This window comes from Pristis pectinata, chromosome 8, assembly GCF_009764475.1.
Source record: "Pristis pectinata isolate sPriPec2 chromosome 8, sPriPec2.1.pri, whole genome shotgun sequence".
Lineage (NCBI taxonomy): Eukaryota > Metazoa > Chordata > Chondrichthyes > Rhinopristiformes > Pristidae > Pristis > Pristis pectinata.
In genome coordinates this window covers 66430665-66452905 of record NC_067412.1, presented here as the reverse complement: position 1 = coordinate 66452905, position 22241 = coordinate 66430665, and the positions used below count along the sequence as shown (strand labels likewise).

At 40.9% G+C, this 22241-nt stretch overlaps 1 protein-coding gene across 2 annotated transcripts in view; it reads left to right on the top strand.

Annotated features, from left to right (window-relative positions):
- The window catches only part of phka1a (phosphorylase kinase, alpha 1a (muscle)), a 95020-nt gene that overhangs the window by 54022 nt on the left and 18757 nt on the right, over window positions 1-22241 (top strand). For both annotated transcript variants that reach the window (XM_052021063.1, XM_052021062.1), the window contains exons 19-26: window positions 4556-4647; window positions 6521-6657; window positions 6773-6929; window positions 7647-7726; window positions 7809-7887; window positions 9475-9604; window positions 14054-14155; window positions 17245-17351. In XM_052021063.1, coding sequence (XP_051877023.1) covers window positions 4556-4647; window positions 6521-6657; window positions 6773-6929; window positions 7647-7726; window positions 7809-7887; window positions 9475-9604; window positions 14054-14155; window positions 17245-17351 — 884 coding nt within the window. The remainder of the gene's footprint in view (window positions 1-4555; window positions 4648-6520; window positions 6658-6772; window positions 6930-7646; window positions 7727-7808; window positions 7888-9474; window positions 9605-14053; window positions 14156-17244; window positions 17352-22241) is intronic.

Sequence of the window (22241 nt, the reverse complement as noted above, 5' to 3'; positions counted from 1 at the left end):
CCCAGCACCTTCAGGTAACCAGACATGATGCCTGAAGGGCAAAAAGGGGTTGGTTGCAATGTTACCAAAGAGTACAGTGCTGATGTTGCTGCAAATACTCTGCTCTGGTGGGCAGTTCAAACTCATGGATCCAAGCAGAAGATAGAGATGTTCTCCACTTATCAGGAAATCTTGACCTGAGCTCTCTGTTGCCTGGGATCATTACCACTTTATGCTCGTATCCTTATCTTGGACTTCGCAAAGAGCTGGTTCCAACATAAGCAAGAAAGAGAAGAGTGGACAGCCTTACCTAACTGTAGATTTAATGGGAAGTGCAGTGTTTCCCACTGTTGAGCAGGATTGTGCCACTGTTTTTCTACCCAGACTCGTATTGGAGAGCACATCCATCATGTACAAATGTAATATTCTGTCAAAGTTATTCTCTGGGTCCAAGCTAACTAATACGTGTTCACCACCCTGTCCTGTTCATAGGTGATTTATATCCATGTTGAGCACAAGGCTTCCAGAGATCTTCCTGCTGTTTATCAGATGTCTAATCTGGGTGAATCACCAATCCCTCAGCAAACTTAACTTGATTGCTTTATGGCCTTGGACAGAATTTTGTAGTCCACATTAAGCAGTGACATTGGTCACCAATTTCTGATTTCTTCTTACTTGGCTTTTCACTTGTAGATGAAGGTGATGATACCCTTCTCATGATATTAATATGCTCCTAACATGTCTGAGATGTCCAGTTCCACTGAGGGACCTCTGTGATTGACAGACTTGGGGACTAGGGTGTCTCAATAATGTCATTACAGCCTGAAGTATTAAGGATCTGCAATCCTTCTTTGTCAAGCTATACAATGTAAAGGCCAAAGATAGCCTCCCAAATCTTATTCTGCTGAGGTCCAAAGACTGGAAGATAATCTTGGGGAATTCTAAATTAAAAACAAAATTTAGAAAAAACTTCTAAATTTGAAAACTCCTTGACATGGATCCCCATCGATTACATCAGCAGCAGATTCTGCATGTCTTTCTGAATAGCTCATTTCCCTCTGGTTCTCTCTTGTTTTCTGAACACTGAGAATGAAGAACCTCTTAATATGTGCCTTGATGCTTTGCACCAGTGTATCTGGTAATCAAAGAGGGGCTTCACAGTTCTACAATCTCTAATCCCTTTGAAATTCCTTGATGTTTTCTAGAGTTACTAGTTACCTGTTCAACTATCCTACTCTAATGCCAGTCTATAGGATTCAGTCAACCAGCAGGAAGCATTGTTTGGAGAATAACACTGGTGTGACTTCAATTGATCTGACACTGAGCATGTGTGACACAAACAGAAAGTTCTATTCTGGACCAACCTGACCTGTCTCGTCAAGTCAGATGTATTGCTATAGTGCTTCATCTGCAGAGTTGCTGAAGATGCATAAACTTAGCATCGTTAACCATTTCAATCATTAGTTAGTACATAGTGTATGGTTTGCGAATGTCTCTACCAGATCATCTAGCTGTATCAACAATGCAGTTGAAGTCACTGCCAGAAACAATTGTCCAAGAAGTTCTAGCATCAGTGCATACTTCTGGAAGAAAGCTAACCAATTGTTCTTCAGAGAAAGGGGAATGCATATTAATAAGTTGGATCACTTTTATATGTTATGAGTATTAAAAGGAGACAGTGATCTTTGACTTCTGTGATGGTAATGTTGCTTTCCTTGCAGAATAATGCTTTATTGTTCTCTTAACCAGATTGATTGTCCATGAAACCACTATTATGATAATTGTTTAATAGTTGATTAAGTGCAGTAAGTTGCATTCCTGCAAAAATAGAAGGTCAGTCTTGATCTTGATGAGGGTATTTCTAAGGTCATAACTATTGCATCATGCTTTGAACAACTGTACATGTTATTGGATATATTCCTTAACCTATTGTATTGCAAGCATATGGTTTAAAGTTGCATCACAACAGTCAATTACACTGCACCAGTGGACCCATGATTTTCATGAACAATGAACATTGCCCCAGGCTGATCTGCCCTGGGGGTTGAATTGTACTGTGGTGAAGAAGGTGAAGTTAGTGGGGGAAGATCTGCTTGGTTCCCAATTAGACATCTCCTCCTTTTGCTTTGTGTCTTCAAGTTTGCTGCTTCTGGATCTGGGGTGAGTTCTCAGCTGCACTGCTCCCAACTTCTCAAAGTTGGTGAGTCCTGTTCTTTACATTGCTGCCCCTAGTCTCCCAGAGGTAGGGTGTTTTGGATGCTGCACTGATTCCAGTTTCCTGGTGTTAATATGCTTTGCTTATCTCAGCCTCCATTTTCCCAGAGATGAGTGGATTGAGTCTTCCCAGTACTTTGGTTCCTGTCTTGACTCATCATTGTTCCAGATTCCAGCACCTGTAGTCATTATTGTCTTCTTGACTCATCTTTGTTTAGGTTGTGTTGGAGTTATCACCCTTTTCGTCATGCTCTGCTCTCTTGGCCAATTTTCTTGACCTTCAGCAAAGAAGCGCTTCTATGCTCTTTGCCTGTTTCAGAATCAACACAGCGACATAACTGAAATTTTTTTGCAGGTAATTTTGTCATCTTTAAGTGCTTCAACTTTTCCAAAAAGAAGAGATTAGCATTTCTTGCCAACTTTTGCAAGGTACTTGCAGCAACCTCTTGAGTTCAAATGCTTAAATAATATTGGTGTTTCAAGAAATCTGAATTTATTTTATTTATGTAAGTGCTTATTATTTTTACTCTCTATTTTATAAAGAGTAGTCCCAATCCTTACAGTTATGGGACTATCTCTGTTGTGTAATAATATTGTATATTGCATGGTATACTGCTCCAACTATTACAAAATATTTTAGAAGCAAACACTAATTCATCATCAGCAAGAGGACTTCTAATTTCTATTAGCTATAGTGGAAATAATTGGGCTGAAAAAAGAAACACCTGTGAAGTGCTCCTTGCAGGTCAGCATGGTCCTGACTTCTGCGCCTGCATATTGCAACATAGAAGTAAAGAATGAGCTATCACATCTGGCCTTCAACACTGAACTCAGCACTGATCACAAAGGTCTTGAGCTAAAGGGCAGCATAGACCTCTGGTCCCTCAGCTTTACATCAGTCCCATTCATTTAAATGGAATCACTGACCTGGGTGGAAAAGGTATGTATTTTTCCTTCATTTTAATATTAATGTTTTAAATTAATTTAGATCAGTTAAAATATTTGTAAATAAATTAATAGTTTTAGTTTTCAATTTTGTGAGATGGCCATAGCAGTGGGACATCAAGCTTGATTGGTTGCATGGGATCTCAAAAAGTTACTGTAGCTGCAGGGATTGTATAGGGGTAAATGCAAGGTGTGCACTAGATCAGGTGCAATCCAGCCCAAAATCCCTCTTGATCAGTTACATTTGGATGTACAGCCTGTCTGAATGATTTTTATTTGCTTAATGTTAGTTATGGGTAGATGCTTTGCAGAGGACTTTCTGCAGTAGGAGTGCACAGAAAAAATTGAGCACGGAGATTCTTGTAGATTATACAGTTTTTACCCATTAATTTTAAGTAATGTAGCCACATTAATGTATGAACTGGAAATCGTTAATTGAAAAACTTCCCCAATGGTTAACTTCCCTGGTAGATCAAGGCTCAGCTTGGATGTTAGTAAGCTATTCGAATCAGAAGGTCCCAAATGCAAAATTGATTAATCTCAATCAGTTTGGATGTGATACTTGGCCACTGTACTTTGATTCTTGGGAGGAAAAAAACCCTATATCTGACTGGTAACAAGTTTTTTCATATTCTACTTGACAAATATGGGAACGTGCCACAATAATAGACAATCTTGATTGTGGTGCCCAAGTTTGATCAAAGTTTCTTGTTTTCGCAGTGAAAATGAGGTGAGCTACCTATCATGGGATTCTTGGTTCCAATAGGACAGTAGAAAAGTAACTTGAGATGGACCTTTCAGCACATCAATTTATAAAATTATCTAGCCATTTTAATACTGATTGATTGCACTATAAAACTCTGTTATCATCTGTTTTAAATTCCTAGTTTTATATCTCTTGTCTAAAAACAGTAGATTATCGAATCCTTGTGAACTGGGCAAGATATCCAACACAATTGCTTATTTTCCTGCTGGATATCTATACATTCAAAAGGTCCACTTGAACAGGTTGTGAATGTGATAGAAATACCAGAAGATATTGGAGAATTGGTTTTGGGAAAAGACCAGAGGAGTGGAATGAATTAGGTAGCTCAAAGAGCTGGCGAAGATGAAATGGGCAAATTGATTCTATGGAGAGTAATAAAAATAGAAAATGCTGAAAACACTCAACAGATCAGACAGCATCTGTGATAAGAGAAACCAATGTAATGTTTAAGATCAAAGACCCTTCATCAGAACTGGATTGACAAGTTGAGTGCAGGATGGAATATTAGTGTAGAAATGACAGTGTTGGGATGCATTATTGAATTAAAATCTACGGCAATATTACTTGATGGCTCTAACTTTGAACAACATTTGATCAGAATAGCATGTAATATTTTAAATGTAAAATATTTTTTTTTCTTTTGTATTGTAGACGTTTCTCTCTATCTACCCAACCGTTTGTTATCTGAATCACATTACAGACTCAATCTTGTATCTGCATCCTCAAACTCAGGCAGTCCAGAGGTAATAATTACTTGAATGAAATTTATTTCTCATTATTTTTGCAGCAGGATCAACTCTCATTCATCCTTTATATATACACTTTGGGATGTCTTCTATTTATCAGTATAAAAATGGGAGTGCTTGAAATTAGACACCACAAGCAGACCTGTTACAGAGTCATATTGACAGGTTAGGAGATTGGATAAAAGTTATTGGAAAGAACCTTGTGATTTGCCTTTGGGCGAAAAAGTGCAATCTGGTTCTGGCCCCCTCATTGAATTCAGTGTAGGAGGGGGAACTTAGACTAAGTGTCCTACACTCGTACAACAAGCTCCCCAGAGTATCTGCACCTGGTCTGAGGAGGTGCAAGGGTTATTGATTTGATTGGAAATGATGTCTGCAGAGGCCTCGGGTAAGAGTTTGTTAATTTAAAAATTGAGGTGAGTGTACAGTAAAGTCAGAAACCATAGAGTAAATAATGGTAGTAAAAATTAAACACATATTGGAATGTCCTACGTGAAAACAGTTATCAAAATACATGTTAATTTTTACTTTGTATGTATCTGTGAAGAAAGCAATAACAGGCTTTAATCCACATACCATTAGTTTGTAGCTTATTACAGAAATAATGAATATTTGTCAAGAACCTGGTATATTTGTCCCCAGGATTTCAACTACCTGAATAACATGACCTCTAAGCTACCTTCTCTCATGATGTAAAGATCCACTGTACTCCATGTGACATGGGTAGTTGTAAGGTACCTGCAATTTAAAGTGGTTCAATATAAAGTGATGTACTTCAGGAGGAGCACTTTGCAGTAGCAGCATAACTTAAAAGCAAAAAGTATTGGAACTATTCAGATGGTCAAGCAAATATTGTGGAAAGGAAACCAGTTTCTCAGCACATTGTGGGATAGAGGGAGTTGTGGGAACTTCCTGCTAGTGTTGTGGTACTAGGACAGAACATGATCCAAATCTAGCAGGTGGGAAGGTAGATCACATTCTCCCTCTGATCTCCCTTATCCCACCTTTTGACTGGATCATGTTCTTCCCTACCCATTCAATGTGTTTTCCCTTATGATCTTCTTTCTGTACTTCCCCACCACCACCCCGCCCCACCAACACTTACATCATCACTCTAACTCCCAAACTGTGTGCACGTGGATAATAAGTTGTTGAGGATGATGGTGCACCCCTGAAATGCTTTGTGAGTAACTGCCCACTTGATAAAACCTTGATTGGTAGACAATTCATGTCTCCAATGGCCAAAAGAATTGAATGCTTTTGAAAGATTGGACTTGTTTCTTTCAGCCAGAGTTATTTGTACACTTGTGGCAAAATGTCCTTTTGAATGGCCATGGCATTTTCCTCAGTCAGCACCAGCAAGTCTCGTCAACTGCTTGTACTATACTGAAAGGCAAGTGGTGCCATTGTCTTGTTTGAGAAGCTTGTATGATTTGATCTGATGAAATCATGGCCAATGGCACTTTATTGTCCCAGAGTCAAAGTAAAACCTGACTTGGACATAATGAAAACAGGAAGGAAGTTGTGCAGTGTCTTACCTGACCTAACGATGATTAGAGCGGACAGGAAAGACTTTTGATAACCTCCTTAATCTCATAAAAAGACCTTGCAATAGAAAGAACGATTCAAATCTTGCATTTGCAAGTAGCAGGCTCTCTTCCCCATACAGTATTTTGGGTTTTATTTTATGTATAAATTATAAGTTTACATCTCAAAACTTGCCAGAGTGTGATTTTAAACTCATGAATTCTGGTTACTTCTTTAGTATCATGCAGCACACAACCTATAAGTTGAGTTTGATTCATTTGTGTGACTAAAACATTAAAGAACTTGAATTATTTAATTTGGTCTCGTTCTCATTCTGTATTAGTTTTCATCAATGACCTCAAAAGACTTGCCTAAAGATGAATCTGGTGAAGTAGACTGTAAAGCCTTGATGGAACAGTTGAAAAAGTGTCAAAGCTTACAAGAACAGGTTGAAATAATCCACTTAATCTATGTCATGAAGTAAGACTATTCTGTTTAAAAACACATTTGATTTTTTTTTAAAAGGTAGTGATTAATGTGTGATTTGATTATCTTTTCTGTTTCTTTCTCACCACCTATCTGCTGTAATGTTCAGGGGTATAGATTGGAATGTACAGCAAGAGGATCATCCTGATTTGACTGTCCATGACCTCTTAATGGAGCTGTACACAAAAGCTGGTAACGAACAGCATTGGGGACTAATCCGTTATATTTCTGGTATGCTCCATAAAAAGGTTGAAGAACTTGATGAGGTAGATAAACATCTAATTCTGCACTATTAATCTACACATTGCTTACTATGTGTAGTCCTGTGTATATTACTTTTACTTGCCACAAATCTGTTAGAATATGTACTCCTTTAACCATGATATTACGTTGTTTATTTTATATTCAATTTTCATTGAATATGTCTGTGTGCCTCATGGTGATGAACTTCATAATGTATAGTTTTATGAAAATTTCTAATGCTTCAACTTCATGATGGAGCATTGAGTCTTTACATCTATTTGTATAACATGTTCTACTTTCTGCTGCTTGCAGTTTTGCTCTGTTTTTCCCCTTTCATCCTATGAAAGTGACAACTGATTTGAGCAACAGTTGTTCTTGTAGTCATAGCCCTTTGTAGTTCAAATAAGTACTCTTCATGTGTCAGCCTGAGCAATAAATGTGTAGATATTTATTTACAAAGGATATCACACCTGTACATTACGTTGACCTTATCTATTTATGGATTTGCCAACAAATGACTTGGCTGCTTCTGTGATCATATGTGAGCCTCACTGCTGACTTATCAAGTTTGACAAATAATCTTTGTATCCCTTAAGGCAACACCATGTAGTGCACCTTGTGCTAAATACAACAAAATTATGAAGCAATGAAGGAGCACCTTCATTGTTGGTAATTTAACACACCTGTTCTAATGATTTCTATAAGTGTAAAATGCTGTATTCTAATGATATTTGTCATAGGCCTGCACAGCCCTTTTGTCAAATCAGAAGCACCTGACTGTTGGCCTTCCTCCTGAACCACGTGAGAAAACAATTTCAGCGTGAGTACTTAATTAAGCACGGATGTCAGGTCATGGGTTGAGATAATTTTGACATTAACTTGTGCTTTTACTTTCTCATTAGACCCTTGCCTTCTGATGAACTTACTAAACTGATTGAAGAAGCTAGTGAACACAATAACAGTTTGTTCATCCTCACGCAGGTTGGTTCATGCAGCATAAAGTCGTGTGATTTAAATTCTGTTGTCTACATTCAGCTTTAATGACCTGTTTATGCTTTTTTGTTGTCATTGGATTATTTCAGCCAATATTGAATAGAGCAAATGTGCAATGGAAAAGCAAAGAATTGTATATGCAGATGCTGGAAATCAGGAAAAAAAAAGCAAAGCATGCTGGAAGTCCTCAGCATCAATAGAGAGAGAACCAGAGTTATTGTTTCATGTCAATTACTTTTTATCAGAGTTTGCAGTCAAAAAAGTTTTCAGTTTCAGAGAGGGATGGAGAGAACAAAAGGAATGTGTACAATAGACGTAAACCGATGAGACTAAATGACACAGATGGTGATCATGCTGCCTGAGAAGGTGATGGAGGCATGTTAACTTCAGCTAATCTGTCTGCAGGAGATGTAACGAGAAGATGAATCAAAATGGAGAAGAAACCTGCGTTGTTTTTTAGCTCACAGTTCCAGGATTTTTTTCTCTTTTACTTAGTTTTCACTCATTTCTTTCTATTTACATCAACTGCAGATAGATCTAAAAAAAAAGTTCGGGTTGGATAGTTTCAGAATACAATAAAATGACAGAAATGTTAATTTATTTGATGTTCCCAGTGCACATAAATATTAAAGATACTTCACTGCATACACAGTCTGATGTGTGCTTTTGCAGAGGTGGGAATATTGAATTGATTGCCAGGCTAATCTGACATTGCAAGCTTCATTAAAATAAATGTAAAAGCTTAAGAGAGAATAAAATCTCAAATGTTGAATTCAATTAAGGGCCAAAATCTGATCTTGTTTCATTCAAAAGAAGGTTATGGCTTGCATTTGGTTGTGGGAATGGGTCTAAGTTACAAATGGAAGTCAGTAATAGTGCCATGAGTCATTAGAACTGCCAGGCAGGAACTCAATGTGTGATATTCTTTATCCTCCTCTGTTTATAAGATTTTTTTTTCTATCCTGTTTCAGCTTTGTGGTTATTGCCAGAATTCTAAAAAGTAGCATTGACTTTTGTTTTAGAAATTGCTATCTCTAGTATAAATTGTGGTGGTTTGGTGGTACCCCATTGTACAATATGTTCATATAATGAGACTGGTGGACCTAGAATTATTCAACAGAAAAAAGTAAGGGAGAGATATAATAATGACATTCAAAATCTTAAAGGTTTTTTTGTAGCGTAAATAAGGATAGATCCTTTCCTCTGACAGGAAGCTAGAGAACCGATAATGAAGATAATTGACAAAAAATCCAGACCTGAGATGAGGATTTAAAAAAAAACATGCAGTGAGTTATAATCTAGAATATGCTATCTCGTAAGATAGTGGAAACAGATTCAGTAGTTATTTTCAAGGGAGCAATGGATAATTACTTGAGGGGTGAAGTAAATTTGCAGGGTCAAGAAAACATTATATAGGAATGTGGAACCAATTTTAAAAGTCTGTTTCAAAAAGATGGTACAGGTTTTATAGACCAAATGGCCTTTGTGCTGTGAGATTTTCTGAATTCAGAATTAGTTTTGCATATTCTACCCACTATTTTATTTTACTTGCATGATCTTTTATTTTTTTGATAGGAAGTCATGGTTTATCTGGCAATGTATGCGAGAACAGAACCCAATCTGTTTGCTGAAATGTTTCGACTGCGTATTGGATTAATTATTCAAGTCATGGCAACTGAAATGGCCAATTGTCTCAACTGTTCAGGTAAAGTTTCTCAGAAACATAAGCAGGTAAAGCAAACTATATCTGAAAATATACACATATACATTAAAATTTTGTTGCCGTGTTTGTTACCAGACCACGAAAAAAAAGGTGGGTTGATAGGATAGGACAAATTGTTTATAGATATTACAGTCCAGCTAAGTAGTATTGCTTAATTGTTTGTTCAAACATTTTACCGGGAGGTTAAATTGGTAAGATAGCATTCATGATTATACATACATTGTGGAATGAGCAAACTTCAAAATTGGGGAGCACTTTTGCCTTCTATGTGTTTTATAGCTGGTATCCAGTTCCAGATAGTTTTTTACAATGTTTCCATGGATGTATAAATGAGCAAAGAATATGTGAACCATAAAGAAAGAAATTTCGTTCAATAATCACTCTTGATAAATGTGACAGACCTTGAAGCCTTATTGCGTAAGGAGGTGCAGGTGGGAGGAGAGGTGGAGACGTATGACATAATGGGATGAATAGAGGATTGACTAAAGAACAGACAGCAGAAAATGGGTCTTTATCAAGTTGGCAGGCTGCTTTGTGGGGTTCAATAAAAGACTCTTGGCTATCTACATTCTAAATAAAAGTTGGCAAATCATGTTGCAGCTGTATAAAACTTTGGTTAGGCCACATTTGGAGTACTATGTGCAGTTCTGGTCACCACAGTACAGGAAAGATGTCAAAGCTTTGGAGAGGGTGCAGAAGAGGTTCACCAAGATTTTGCCTGGATTAGAGTGTATTAGATAAAAGGAGAGTTTGGAGAAACTTGGATTGTTTTCTCTGGAGCGTCAAAGGCTGAGGGGTGACATGACAGAAGTATAAAAATTATGGGAGGTGTAGATAGTTTTTTCCAGAGTGGAAATGTGAAATACTAGAGGGCATAGGTTTAAGGTGAAGGTTGGGGGGTGGGTAGGTGAATTTAAAGGAGATATGAGGCACGTTTTCTTTCACAGAGAGTGGTAGGTGCCTGGAATTCTCTGCTGGCAGAAGTGCACGAAGCAGAAACAATAGCAACACTTAAGAGGCATTTAGACATGACTCCAGAACAGATCAGTCTTCACCGTGACTAGATTACTGTTCTGTGCAAATAGAATGTTCTCAAGATATTATTGTCACCGTCAGTGAACAGATAGCTGCTTTGTGTAATTTGGTCTTTGAATAGGCATGGATCTGGAGGCTTTAATGTTAGCTTGCAATTTGGGTCACAACAGGACTGCACCCTGTTTTCTTTTCAATTCCAAGAGAATCAGAAAGACACAATGGAACTTGAAACTGCTGCCCTTGCTGCCATCATGGTTCTCAGGCAATGTCTTTGTTAGTCAGCTATTCCAGATTAATTTTGCAAGCTTTAAGCATTGCACTTTACAGAATTATTTATGTCTGCTTAATGGGAAAGAACTATTCTTATGGGCAAATGCTTGTTGTTTATGGAAGTGTGGCCATAACCACAGAGACAATGAGGTGAGATTGATGTGCTGTACTGTATATTCATTTGGAAGAACTATCACAAATAGGCCCTTGGAAGCATTAATCAATGGTAAAGGCCAGCATGCATTTCCATTTTTGGCATTATCCTTGAGAAACAAAGGACTGCAGATGCTGGAATCTAGATGTAAAACAAGATGATGCTGGAGGAACTCCGCAGGCCAGGCAGCACCCGTGGAGAAAAGCAAACGGTCAATGTTTTGGGTCAGGACCCTTCTTCAGGACTGAAGATAGAATAAGGGGAAGCCCAATATATAGGGGGAAAACAGAGCAATGATAGGTGGACAAAAGAGGGGAGGCAGGGTGGGCACAAGGCGGTGATGGGTAGATGCAGGTAAAATGCTTCTACCTTGCAGAGGCCAGATGCCAACTCTTGGACACTTACTCCTACTTACCCCTAAACCATGACCCCACCAAGGACCATCAGGACATTATCTCCTGCACCATCACAGACCTCATCACCTCAGGAGATCTTCCATCCCCCCACAGCTACCAACTTGATAGTCATGCAACTTAGGACTGCCCACTTCTACCTTCTCCCCAAAGTTCACAAGAAGGACTGTCCCAGCAGACCTATTGTCTCCATGTGCTCTTGCCCCACTGAGCTCACATCCTCATACCTGGACACTATTCTGTTAGCCCCCCCCCCCCACCCCCACCTCCAGTCCAATCCCTTCCCACCTACATCCATGACACCTCACACACTCTCCAACTCTTCCATAACTTTAGGTTCTCCGGCACACACAACCTCATCTTCACCATGGACGTCCTGTCCTCATATACCTCCATTCCCCATCATGACAGCCTCATCTCCCTCCACTTCTTTCTTGACCAGGGACGGTACTAGTCCCCTTTCACTAACACTCTCCTCCGCCTGGTTGAACTTGTCTTCACTCTAAAGAACTTCTCTTTCGATTCCTCTCAGTTTCTACAGACCAAGGGTGCAGCCAAGGGCACTTGCATGGGCCCCAGCTATGCCTGCCTCTTCGTTGGCTACGTTGAACAGTCTCTGTTCTAAGCCTACTCCAGCCATTCCTCAACTCTTTCTTCGCTATATCAACAACTGTATTGGTGCCACCTCTTGCACCCATGTGGAACTCAACAGTTTCATAAATTTCACCACAAATTTTCACCCGGCTCTCCAGTTCACTTCGACCATCTCTGATACCTCTCTCTCCTTTCTCAATCTTTCCTTTCTCGATTTCTCCATCTCCATCTTAGGGGATTCTTTATCCACCGACATCTACAAACCCACTGATGCCCACAGCTACCTTGATTACAGCTCCTCTCACCCCATCTCTTGCAAAGACGCTATCCCTTTCTCTCAATTTCTCCGCCTCTGCTACATCTGCTCCCATGATGAGGCTTTCCACTCCAGGACATCTGAGATGTCCAGCATTTTACTAACAGTGGTCGAGAGAGCTCCCACCCACATCTCTACCATTTCTCCTACCTCTGCTCTCACCCTCACCTCTCCCAGATCCAACAGGGGTAGGGTCCCCCTTGTCCTCACATTTCATCCCACCAGCCTACATACCCAACACATCATTCTCTGCCACTTCAGCCACCTCCAACAGGACCCCACCCCTTTCTGCCTTTCACAGGGACCCCTCTCTCCATGACTCCCTAGTTCACTCCTCCCTCCCCACCCATCCCGCTCTCACCCTGGCGACTTTCCACTGCCCCCGCCATAGGTGCAACACCTGCCCCTGCACCACCTCCATCCAGGGACCCAAACAGTCTTTTCAGGTGAGACAAAGATTTACCTGCACCTCCCTTAATATCATCTACTGCATTCAGTGCTTCAAGTGTGGCCTCTTCTACATTAGCGAGACCAAACACAGACTGGGTAACCATTTCGTAGAACACCTGCGCTCCATCCGTAACCGCAATCTGCATCTCCCCATTGCCAGTCACTTCAACTCCCCCTCCCACTCCATCACTGATATGTCAGTCCTCGGCCTTCTCCACTGCCGGGAGAAGTCCAAAGACAAACTGGAGGAACAGCACCTCATTTTCCGTCTTGGGACCTTGCAGCCTAATGGCATGTACATCAAATTCTTCCACTTTGAGTAAACCAAACCCCTGCCCGTCCCACCATGCCTCTTCTTTTCTGTTCTTCCTTTTCCTAGCCCCTCTCTTTTTTCTCCTTGCCTATTTTGTTTTCCCTCTTCCCCCCCCCCCCCCCCCACCCCCTATGGGCACCTGCCTCCATACCTTTGACCCATCCCCTGGTGGATCTGCTCTCCCCTCCTCCCCCGCATCTGCCTATCACTATCTCTTTACTGCGTCTACCTATCACCACTTTATGGCCACCCTGCCTCCCTTCTTTTGTCCACCTATCACTGCTCTTTTTTTCCCCCTATATATTGGGCTTCCCCTTTTCCTATCTTCAGTCCTGAAGAAGGGTCCTGACCTGAAACATTAACTGTCCACTTTCCTCCACGGATGCTGCCTGGCCAGCTGAGTTCCTCCAGCATCTTCTTGTTTTTGCATTTGGCATTATTCTTGCCTCAGGGATACAGAAATGCAGCATCCATGAACATATAATGAATGCTGGTCAAGTCCTCTTGGATGCCTCAATAAATTCGAGAGTGTGGTATTTAACAGCCATTGCTTGTTTGGTGCATTGGAGTGATCATGCCTTACTGGCTTTGTGCTATGATCTATATTGAATTAATGTAAATTTGCACCTGGAATGCTGCAACTATCTTTTTTCTATAGCAGAACTTTTTGAATCATTCCTTACAACCTACAACTTCCAAAACTCTGGCCCTTTGGCATCCTGTTTAATGCTTGTATACATTTTCTTATATGACCAAAATTAAATATGATACTCCAATTTTGGTATGATCTTTGCGTTATTAATACACATCCAGACTCCAGGATGTGTTTTACAGTAATCTCACCTTTATGATTTTCATCCTTACCAACTTTGTCCATTTTATTTAGGTGAAGCAGCAACTGAAAGTTTAATGTCTGTGAGACCGTCTGACCTGAAGATACTTCTTCACCATGTCTTGAGTGGAAAGGAATTTTCAGTTGCGGAAAACAGTTAGTATTTTTTGACCTAATTTATTCTTTTGCCAAAATATATGCATGATTTTAACCTGAATGAAATGTGCTGCTTAGAAGTAATAGTTAATTGCTCAGTAAGGTGACCTGTCGAAGTCGGGTGCCATTAAGATGGGTCTTTCTGAAACGACGTGGGCAATGAGAGAGAAGATAAGTTGCAAAGGCACAGGGAGATAAGGAGAGGAGGAATGGGAGTGATGTAATTGTTCTGCTGGGAGATGGCATGGACCTGATGGCCAAATGGCCACTTCCTATGTCATAACAATTCGGTAAGTAGTGACTTGTAGTTCAACTAGATTTTCCAATTCTCTTTAACATGGACTTAATTATAAATTGGGAAAAATATAAATCAGATTTGATTAACAAGACTTTTCTGATGCCTTTTGTATTTATCAGTCTCCTATGGAATTTTCAGAAGTGTGTGGTAGTATCCTGGAATTAATTGCTTTGTCCATTTAAATGTAAAATTAGAACTTCAGTCCTTGCCGTGTATAAAGCAGTGGTCTGATTTCACATGGAACATTGACTGGTTTTAGATTTCTCCTGGGGAGGAGATATTGAGGCCCTGGAAAAGGTGCCAAGGAAGTCGGTGATTTCCTTCATACTTATCAAGGCTGTCTTAGAAAGCTGGGGCATCCTACTATACAGAAGTGCAGGGTTTGAGAGAATATATTAAGGTCCTCAAATTAAGATATTTGATTCCTCTGGTGTGAAAGATTAATTGAGCCAGAGGGAGAACATTTGTGTGAGTCATATTTATTTCCAGTTGGATCTACGCCTCCCTCCTTTATCTTCTTACAAGTACTGAGCATTCTTAGGGTTCTTCTTGATTTCACCTGCCAATATTTTGTAATGCATCTCTTTGCCTTCTCACTTTGCTTTTCCGATTTCACACCTTCTACATAGGTATGTCTTCTCACGTTCCCATTCCCCATTTACTTCCCTGTAACATTCTCTCTCATGTCCATCAACTCCCTCGTGATTCTCTTGTCACCCACCCACACAAATGATAATTTGCAGTAGCCAATTAACCTACCATCCCAACATTGGGATGTGGGAAGAAACAAGGGAAGACATGCAGTCACAAGGATTGGTCGATTTTTGTCCTTATCTATACCTATGCAAAATATATCTGCAGTCTGACCAAAGCCTCCAAAATGCTTTTCCACTAGCATGCTTTTCATTTGCTCTGGTTAATTCCCTACAACAGAATCAAGTCTAGCCCACCTCTAGAACTTGTAATGTGCTAATTTGAACGCATTTCAATATTTCTGGGTCATTGATAGCTATTGATCTATTAAAGCTTTCAGAGCAATCCCATACCCCACACTTATTTTCCTACCACCCACCTACTTTGGTAATTTATTGTAATTTATTGTAATTCATTAACCCACCAATCAGCACCCCTTTGGGACATGAGCTGAATTCCAGAGGTGTGACACCCCTTGTCTTCAAGGCAGCATTTGACTGGGTTCAGTATCAAGGTTCTCTGGTAAAACTGAAGTCAATGAGCAATGAGCTCCAGTAGTTGGACTCGTACCTCGTTCAAAGGAAGATGGTTGAGGTCGTTGGAGGTCAATCAGCCCAGCCACAAGTCATCATTCTAGGTGTTCTTAAGAGCAGTGTCCTAGGCCTAACCATTTTCAGCTGCTTCATTAATGACTGTACTTCCATCATAAAGTCAGGAGTAGGGATATTTACTGATGTTTACACAATGTTCAATTCCAGTTACACTCCTTGGAAAATGAAGCAGCTGATGTCTGTGTGCAGCAAGATCTAGACAACATTCAGGCATGGGCTGGTAAATAGCAAGTAACATATGCCACAAAAGTGCTAAGCAATAACCACCTCCAGCGAGAACGAATCTAACCATTTGCCCTTGACATTCAAATCCAATGACTGAGTCTCTCCTTCAACGTCCTAGGAGGTCACTATTGACCGTAAATTCAACTGGATCAGTCACATTAAGACCATGACCACAAGAACAGGTCAGAGGCTAGGTATCCTGAGGTGTGACTCACTATATGACACCCAAATCCTTGCTGGCATTTACATGGTACAAGTCAGAAGCCTGTTCTGTTGTCCCTGGAGCAAGGGGCTCACCTTCCCCCAATGTCCATGATAAGAAGAACTGACTGCTCCAGAATAATCATTCTGATATCTCAGGAGCACCCTCCCACCCTTACTGTATTTCCCAGGACTGAAGTCTATGTCTTGCTACTTTGACCCACAAAGCAAAGAGTTAAACTCTTGAGATTGATCCATAACATAGTCGTTTTGGTTGATGACTGTGTGTGTTGAAATGTAGTCAGGGAAGGGGAGAGTGGGAGTAAATGTTACTGAATGTCTCCTTGTGAATGTGGAGGAGGGAGGAGGAAAGAAGTGAATGTTACTGTGTGGCTATCGGTGAGTGGGGAAAGAGGTGGAGAGGAAGTGAATTACGGATACAATTACAACATTTAGGAGACATTTAGACAGGAACATGAAAAGGAAAGGTTCAGAGGGATATGAGCTACACATAGGCAAATGGGACAAGCTCAAATAGGCAACTTGATTGACATGGATAAGTTGGGCCGAAGGGCCTGTTTCGTGCTGTATAACTGAGTCTATGAATATCATTGTGTGGGTATGTACAGTATCGGAGTTTACTTTTCAGATAAAGAACTCTGCCTTATATATTTAAACTTCTTTGGCATTTTTGAAGATTGACGAATCACTTAAAGTAGCACCATCAAGATAGAAAATTGCCTAAAATTCTAGACAGATTTAACCCTTCTTGATGTCTGTCAGCCATTTTGTTTCAAATAGCTATTTCTATTGAGCCATCTCCCATATTATTTCGATTGGAAATACCTCATAAATGAAATCAAAGCATTTGGACAATCTTTTTATTTTCTATGTTGCACAATGAATGTGCCTTTGAAACTCCTGCAAGCCTTTTATTAAATTATATCCTTGTCTCTATCATTCTGTTTGAAATTTTCATAAACCTGTTTTCAGATAGAATAGTGATTCAGTTAATGCCATATACAGTATGGAGCTGCAACCTTCCTGTTGTCTTTCCACAGTTGATCCTTCTACAAGAAAACATATATCTATCCATGGTGTGGATCATGCTGGAGCAACGAAAAGTGAACGGGCTGGAATTAGTAAACTAAAGCTTGAGATGATGCAAGTGAGCAGTCTTTTGAATTGATATGTGACCTATGTATTTGTAAATATTTAGAAACGCTAACATAGAATGATACATTGCCCAGTGTGAAAATGGCCAGGCTCAATTACCCAATTGTAGTCAGGGTTCACTGCAATTTTTAGTAGCACCCTGAAATTAAGTTGAGCTAACAATTAATCCACATGAGCAGGTAGAATTCCTGTCCAGTAACTCTTACTGGATAATACATATATGCATAAATGTGAACAGGATCAAACTGACTGCCACAAGTCACTCAAAGGCAGCTGATTCAAGAGTCAGGGAAATTCAGTGGAATAATTTTCAGCATAAAAAATGCCACAACCTTTATTGTTAGAATACCACGCTTCATTGTCACGGAGTAAATTGGACAGTAAAGAACTGAATCTGCACATAGAAAGTAGAACAGTACAGCACAGTATGGGCCCTTCAGCCCACGATGTTGTGCCGACCTATATAAACCTACTCCATGGTCAATCTAACCCTTCCTTCCTGCACAGCCTATAACACTCCATTTTTCTTACATTCATGTGCCTATCCAAGTCTTTTAAATGTTCCTATTGTGTCAGCCTCTACCGTCACTCCCGGCAGTCCATTTCAGGCATCCACCACTCTCTGTGCTAATAAAAAATACCCTACCTCTGACATCTCCCCTAAACTTTCCTCCACTCACCTTAAACGGATGTCCTCTGGTATTGGCCATTGCCGCTATGGAAAAAAGATGCTGGCTGTCCACTCTATCTATCCCTCTCATAATCTTATACTCCTCTATCAAGTTGCCCCTCATCCTCCTCCTCTCCAAAGAGAAAAGCCCTAGCTCTCTCAACCTTTTCTCATAAGACATGTTCTCTAATCCAGGCTGCATCCTGGTAAATCTCTTGTGCACCCCCTCTAAAGCTTCCACATCATTCCTATAATGAGGTGACCAGAACTGAACACAATACTCCAAGTGTGGTCTAACCAGAGTTTTATAGAGCTGCAACATTACCTCGCAGCTCTTGAACTCAATCTCCAGCTAATGAAGGCCAGCACACCATACGCCTTCTTAACCACACTATCAATTTTCTCGGCAGCTTTGAGGGATCTATGAACATGGACCCCAAGATCCCTCTGTTCCTCCACACTGCTAAGAATCTTGCCTTTAACCTTGTACTCCACCTTCAAGTTTGATCTTCTAAAGTGTATCACGTCACACTTGTCTGGATTGAACTCCATCTGCCACTTCTCTACCCACCTCAGCATCCTGCCTATATCCCGTTGTAACCTACGACAACCTTCTACACTATCCACAACACCTCCAACCTTCGTGTCATCTGCAAACTTACTAACCCACCCCTCCACTTCCTCATTTAAGTCGTTTCTAAAAATCACAAAGAACAGGGGTCCCAGAATAGATTGCTGTGGAACACCACTAGTCATCGACCTCCAGGCAGAATATTCTCCATCTGCCTTCTGTGGGCAAGCCAATTCTGAATCCACGCAGCCAAGTCTCCATGGATCCCATACCTCATGACTTTCTGGATGAGCTGACCATGGGGAACCTCGTCAAATGCTTTACTAAAGTCCATATACACCACATCCACCGCTCTACCTTCATCTATTTGTTTTGTCACCTCCTCGAAAAACTCAATTAGGCTCGTGAGGCACGATCTGCTGCTCACAAAGCCATCTTGACTATCCCTAATAAGACTATGCTTATCCAAATGCTCATAAATCTTGTCCTTAAGAATCCTCTCCAATAGTTTGCCTACCACTGATGTAGGACTCATTGGTCTATAATTCCCAGGATTATCCTCTTATCTTTCTTGAACATCCTACTCTCACTCTAGTCATCCTCCTGTTCTTTACGTACATGTAGAATGCCTTGCGGCTTTCCTTCATCCTACTCGCCAAGACCTTCTCATGTCCCCTTCTAGCGCTCCCAAGTCCCTTCTTATGCTCCTTCCTGGCTACCTTATAATTCTCAAGAGCCCTGACTGATTTTTGCTTCCCAAACCTTAAGTATGCTTCCTTCTTCCTCTTGACCAAATGCTGCACCTCTCCTGTCAACCATGATTCCTTCACCCTGCCATCCTTTCCATGGCTCAGTGGGACAAACCTATCCAGAACCCCTTGCAAGTGGTCACTAAACAACCTCCACATTTCTGCTATGCATTTCCCTGAGAACATCTGTTCCCAATTTACGTTCCCATGTTCCTGCCTAATACTGTCGTGACTAGCCCTCCCCCAACTAAAAAGTTTCCCATAACGTCTGTTCCTGTCCTTGTCCATGGCTTTGCTAAAGGTCAGGGAGTTGTGTTCACTATCTCCAAAATGCTCGCCCACCGAGAGGTCTGTCACCTGACCAGGTTCATTGCCTTGTACTAGATCCAGTATGGCCTCTGCTCTAGTTGGCCTGTCCACATACTGTATCAGGAATCCTTCCTGGACACACCTAACAAATTCTGCCCCATCTAAACCTTTTGCACTGAGGAGATGCCAATCAATGACAACAACCCTGTTATTTTTGCACCTTTCCAAAATCTGCCTACTTATCTGCTCCTCAGTGTCCTGATGGCTATTGTGGGGCCTATAGAATACTCCCAACAGAGTGATTTCTCCCTTCCTGTTTCTGACTTCCACAGTGACTCACTGACCCACATGGAAATCGGGAAATTTCCTGATGTAGGGTTTCAATGTGAAATGACAACAGTTGCTTCCCCCCACAGATGCTGAACCTGCTGAGTTCCTCCAAAAGGTTATTTGTTGCTCCAGATCTGAGCATCTGTAGTCTCTTGTGTCTCAAAATCAGGAAATTGCCATGTGAATTGTTGTGATCTCCCTTGAGCTTTACAGCACTGGTACCCTGCTGAGAGCTATGGGATTTAACTACATAATAGTTGTGAATTTGGTGTATGTTACCCTTTTTTTTGCTAGTTACCCCCAAATGAGCAAATATAGTATTTGAGCTGGACCATTCAAGTGTAATTGAGTTTTTATTGACAAGCAAGCAGTCAGGCCCTGAAAATTTACTTATAAAAGTTTGGATTCTTGTTCCTTCTGCTTGCAATCACTCCTGCAGATTTTAACTTGAAAACTTGAGTTATTTTTACTTTTTCCTTCTCTCTCTCTTTTTTTAAATCTTTCTTTACCTCTCTTTCACTTTCTGTGTTTCATATTACAGTGAACTTTCTGTCTTGGATTCTATGGAGGTAAAATTCAACCGCCCCTGAATACGGACATGGAGATTGTGTGCAATTGATCTGTACCAATTAAATGGAATACAACTGACAGAATTATTTTGTGCTCTGTGCACATTTTAATTTTTTTTCAGTCACTTTTTTAATGTAGCACAATGTGAGATCAGCCACGTTATGGCAAAACCATTATTTCATGTCTAGCCCTGCTTACCCTTGAAAGGTGGTTGTTAGCTGTCTCATTGAACCTCTGCTGTCTTTTGGGTGAAGGTGCTTCCACAAAGTTGTTAAAAGGGGAGTTCCATGATTTTGGTTCAGTCTTGACGAAGGATTTGGATTTGCCAAGTCAAGATGGTGTGCAAGTTGGAGAGGAGCCTGCACTTGGTTACTTTCTTGATTGATTAGCACTTATTAAAGTTTACTTGCGAAAGTTTACCTGCACCACTTAAGGAGCAAGCTTACACCTCTTAAAGAAGCCATGCAACCAGGTTTTGGAGGGCATTCTACAAGTGAAACTGACTGGGAAGCAGTGAAGAATGGCACAAGGTATAATGCATTGTTTTCAAACACAGCACCAACTGCCTTGGTGTGGCAGATTGTAAGTAAGAGCTGTGTCTTAGATCAGTAGGAGGCCTGGCTGACGTGGAATAAAAGGCAGTGGGAAAAGATAGCCCAAGAGGTCAGAACCAGGACCCAAGCACAGTGCTGCAAAATATTTGATGAAATTCCATAAGTCATCAGTCTCTGTGCATCATCAAATGGCATAACCATTTGCACTACTTGTGATTTGTGATCAACAGTATGAGGCAACGCACCCTGATGCGTTCCCGATCATCGTAGAGTACTTCAATCAGGCTAGCTTGAAGAAGTCTCTGACCAACTACCACCAACACATCATCTGCAGCACCAGAGGAGCCAACACACTCGATCACAGTTATACCACCATCAAGAACGCCTACCGTACCTTCCCGCACCTGCACTTTGGCAAGTCTAATCACCTGGCTGTATCTCTATTCTCAGCAATATAGGCAGAGACTGAGGACCTCAGCACCAGTGGTAAGGACTGCGAAGGTATGGTCAAGGGAGGTGGAAGACTGTTTACAGAACTGCTTTGAATTGGTGGACTGGACCACTTGCAGAGACTCATCTTCGGATCTGAACGAATACGCCACAGCTGTCACTAACTTCATCGAGCCCTGCATGGATGAGTGTGTGCCTTTGAGAACATACTGCATTTTCCCAAACCAGAAGCCCTGGATGAACCAAGAAATTTGCAGTCTGCTGAGGGCTAGATCTGTGGCATTCAAGACCGGTGATCCTGAATCCAACACAAGTCCAGGTATGACCTACGGATGGCCATCGCAAGAGCAAAAAGGCAATTCTGAGTGAAGCTAGAGACACAATCAGATGCACAACAGGTGTGGCAGGGTTTGCATGCCATTATTTCCTGGAAGGCGAAACCTAACAACATAGGTGACAGTGTGCTTCACTCCCTGATGAGCTCAACACCTTTCATGCATGCTTTGAAAGGAAGAACAACATGACACCTGTGTGAATCCCCACAGCATCCAATGACCCTGTGATCTCTGTCTCGGAGGCAGATGTCCAAGCACCCTTCAGGAGTGTGAACCCTCAGAAGACGTCAGGCCCCAACGGTGTACCTGGCCGGGTACTGAAAACCTGTGCCGACAAACTGGCT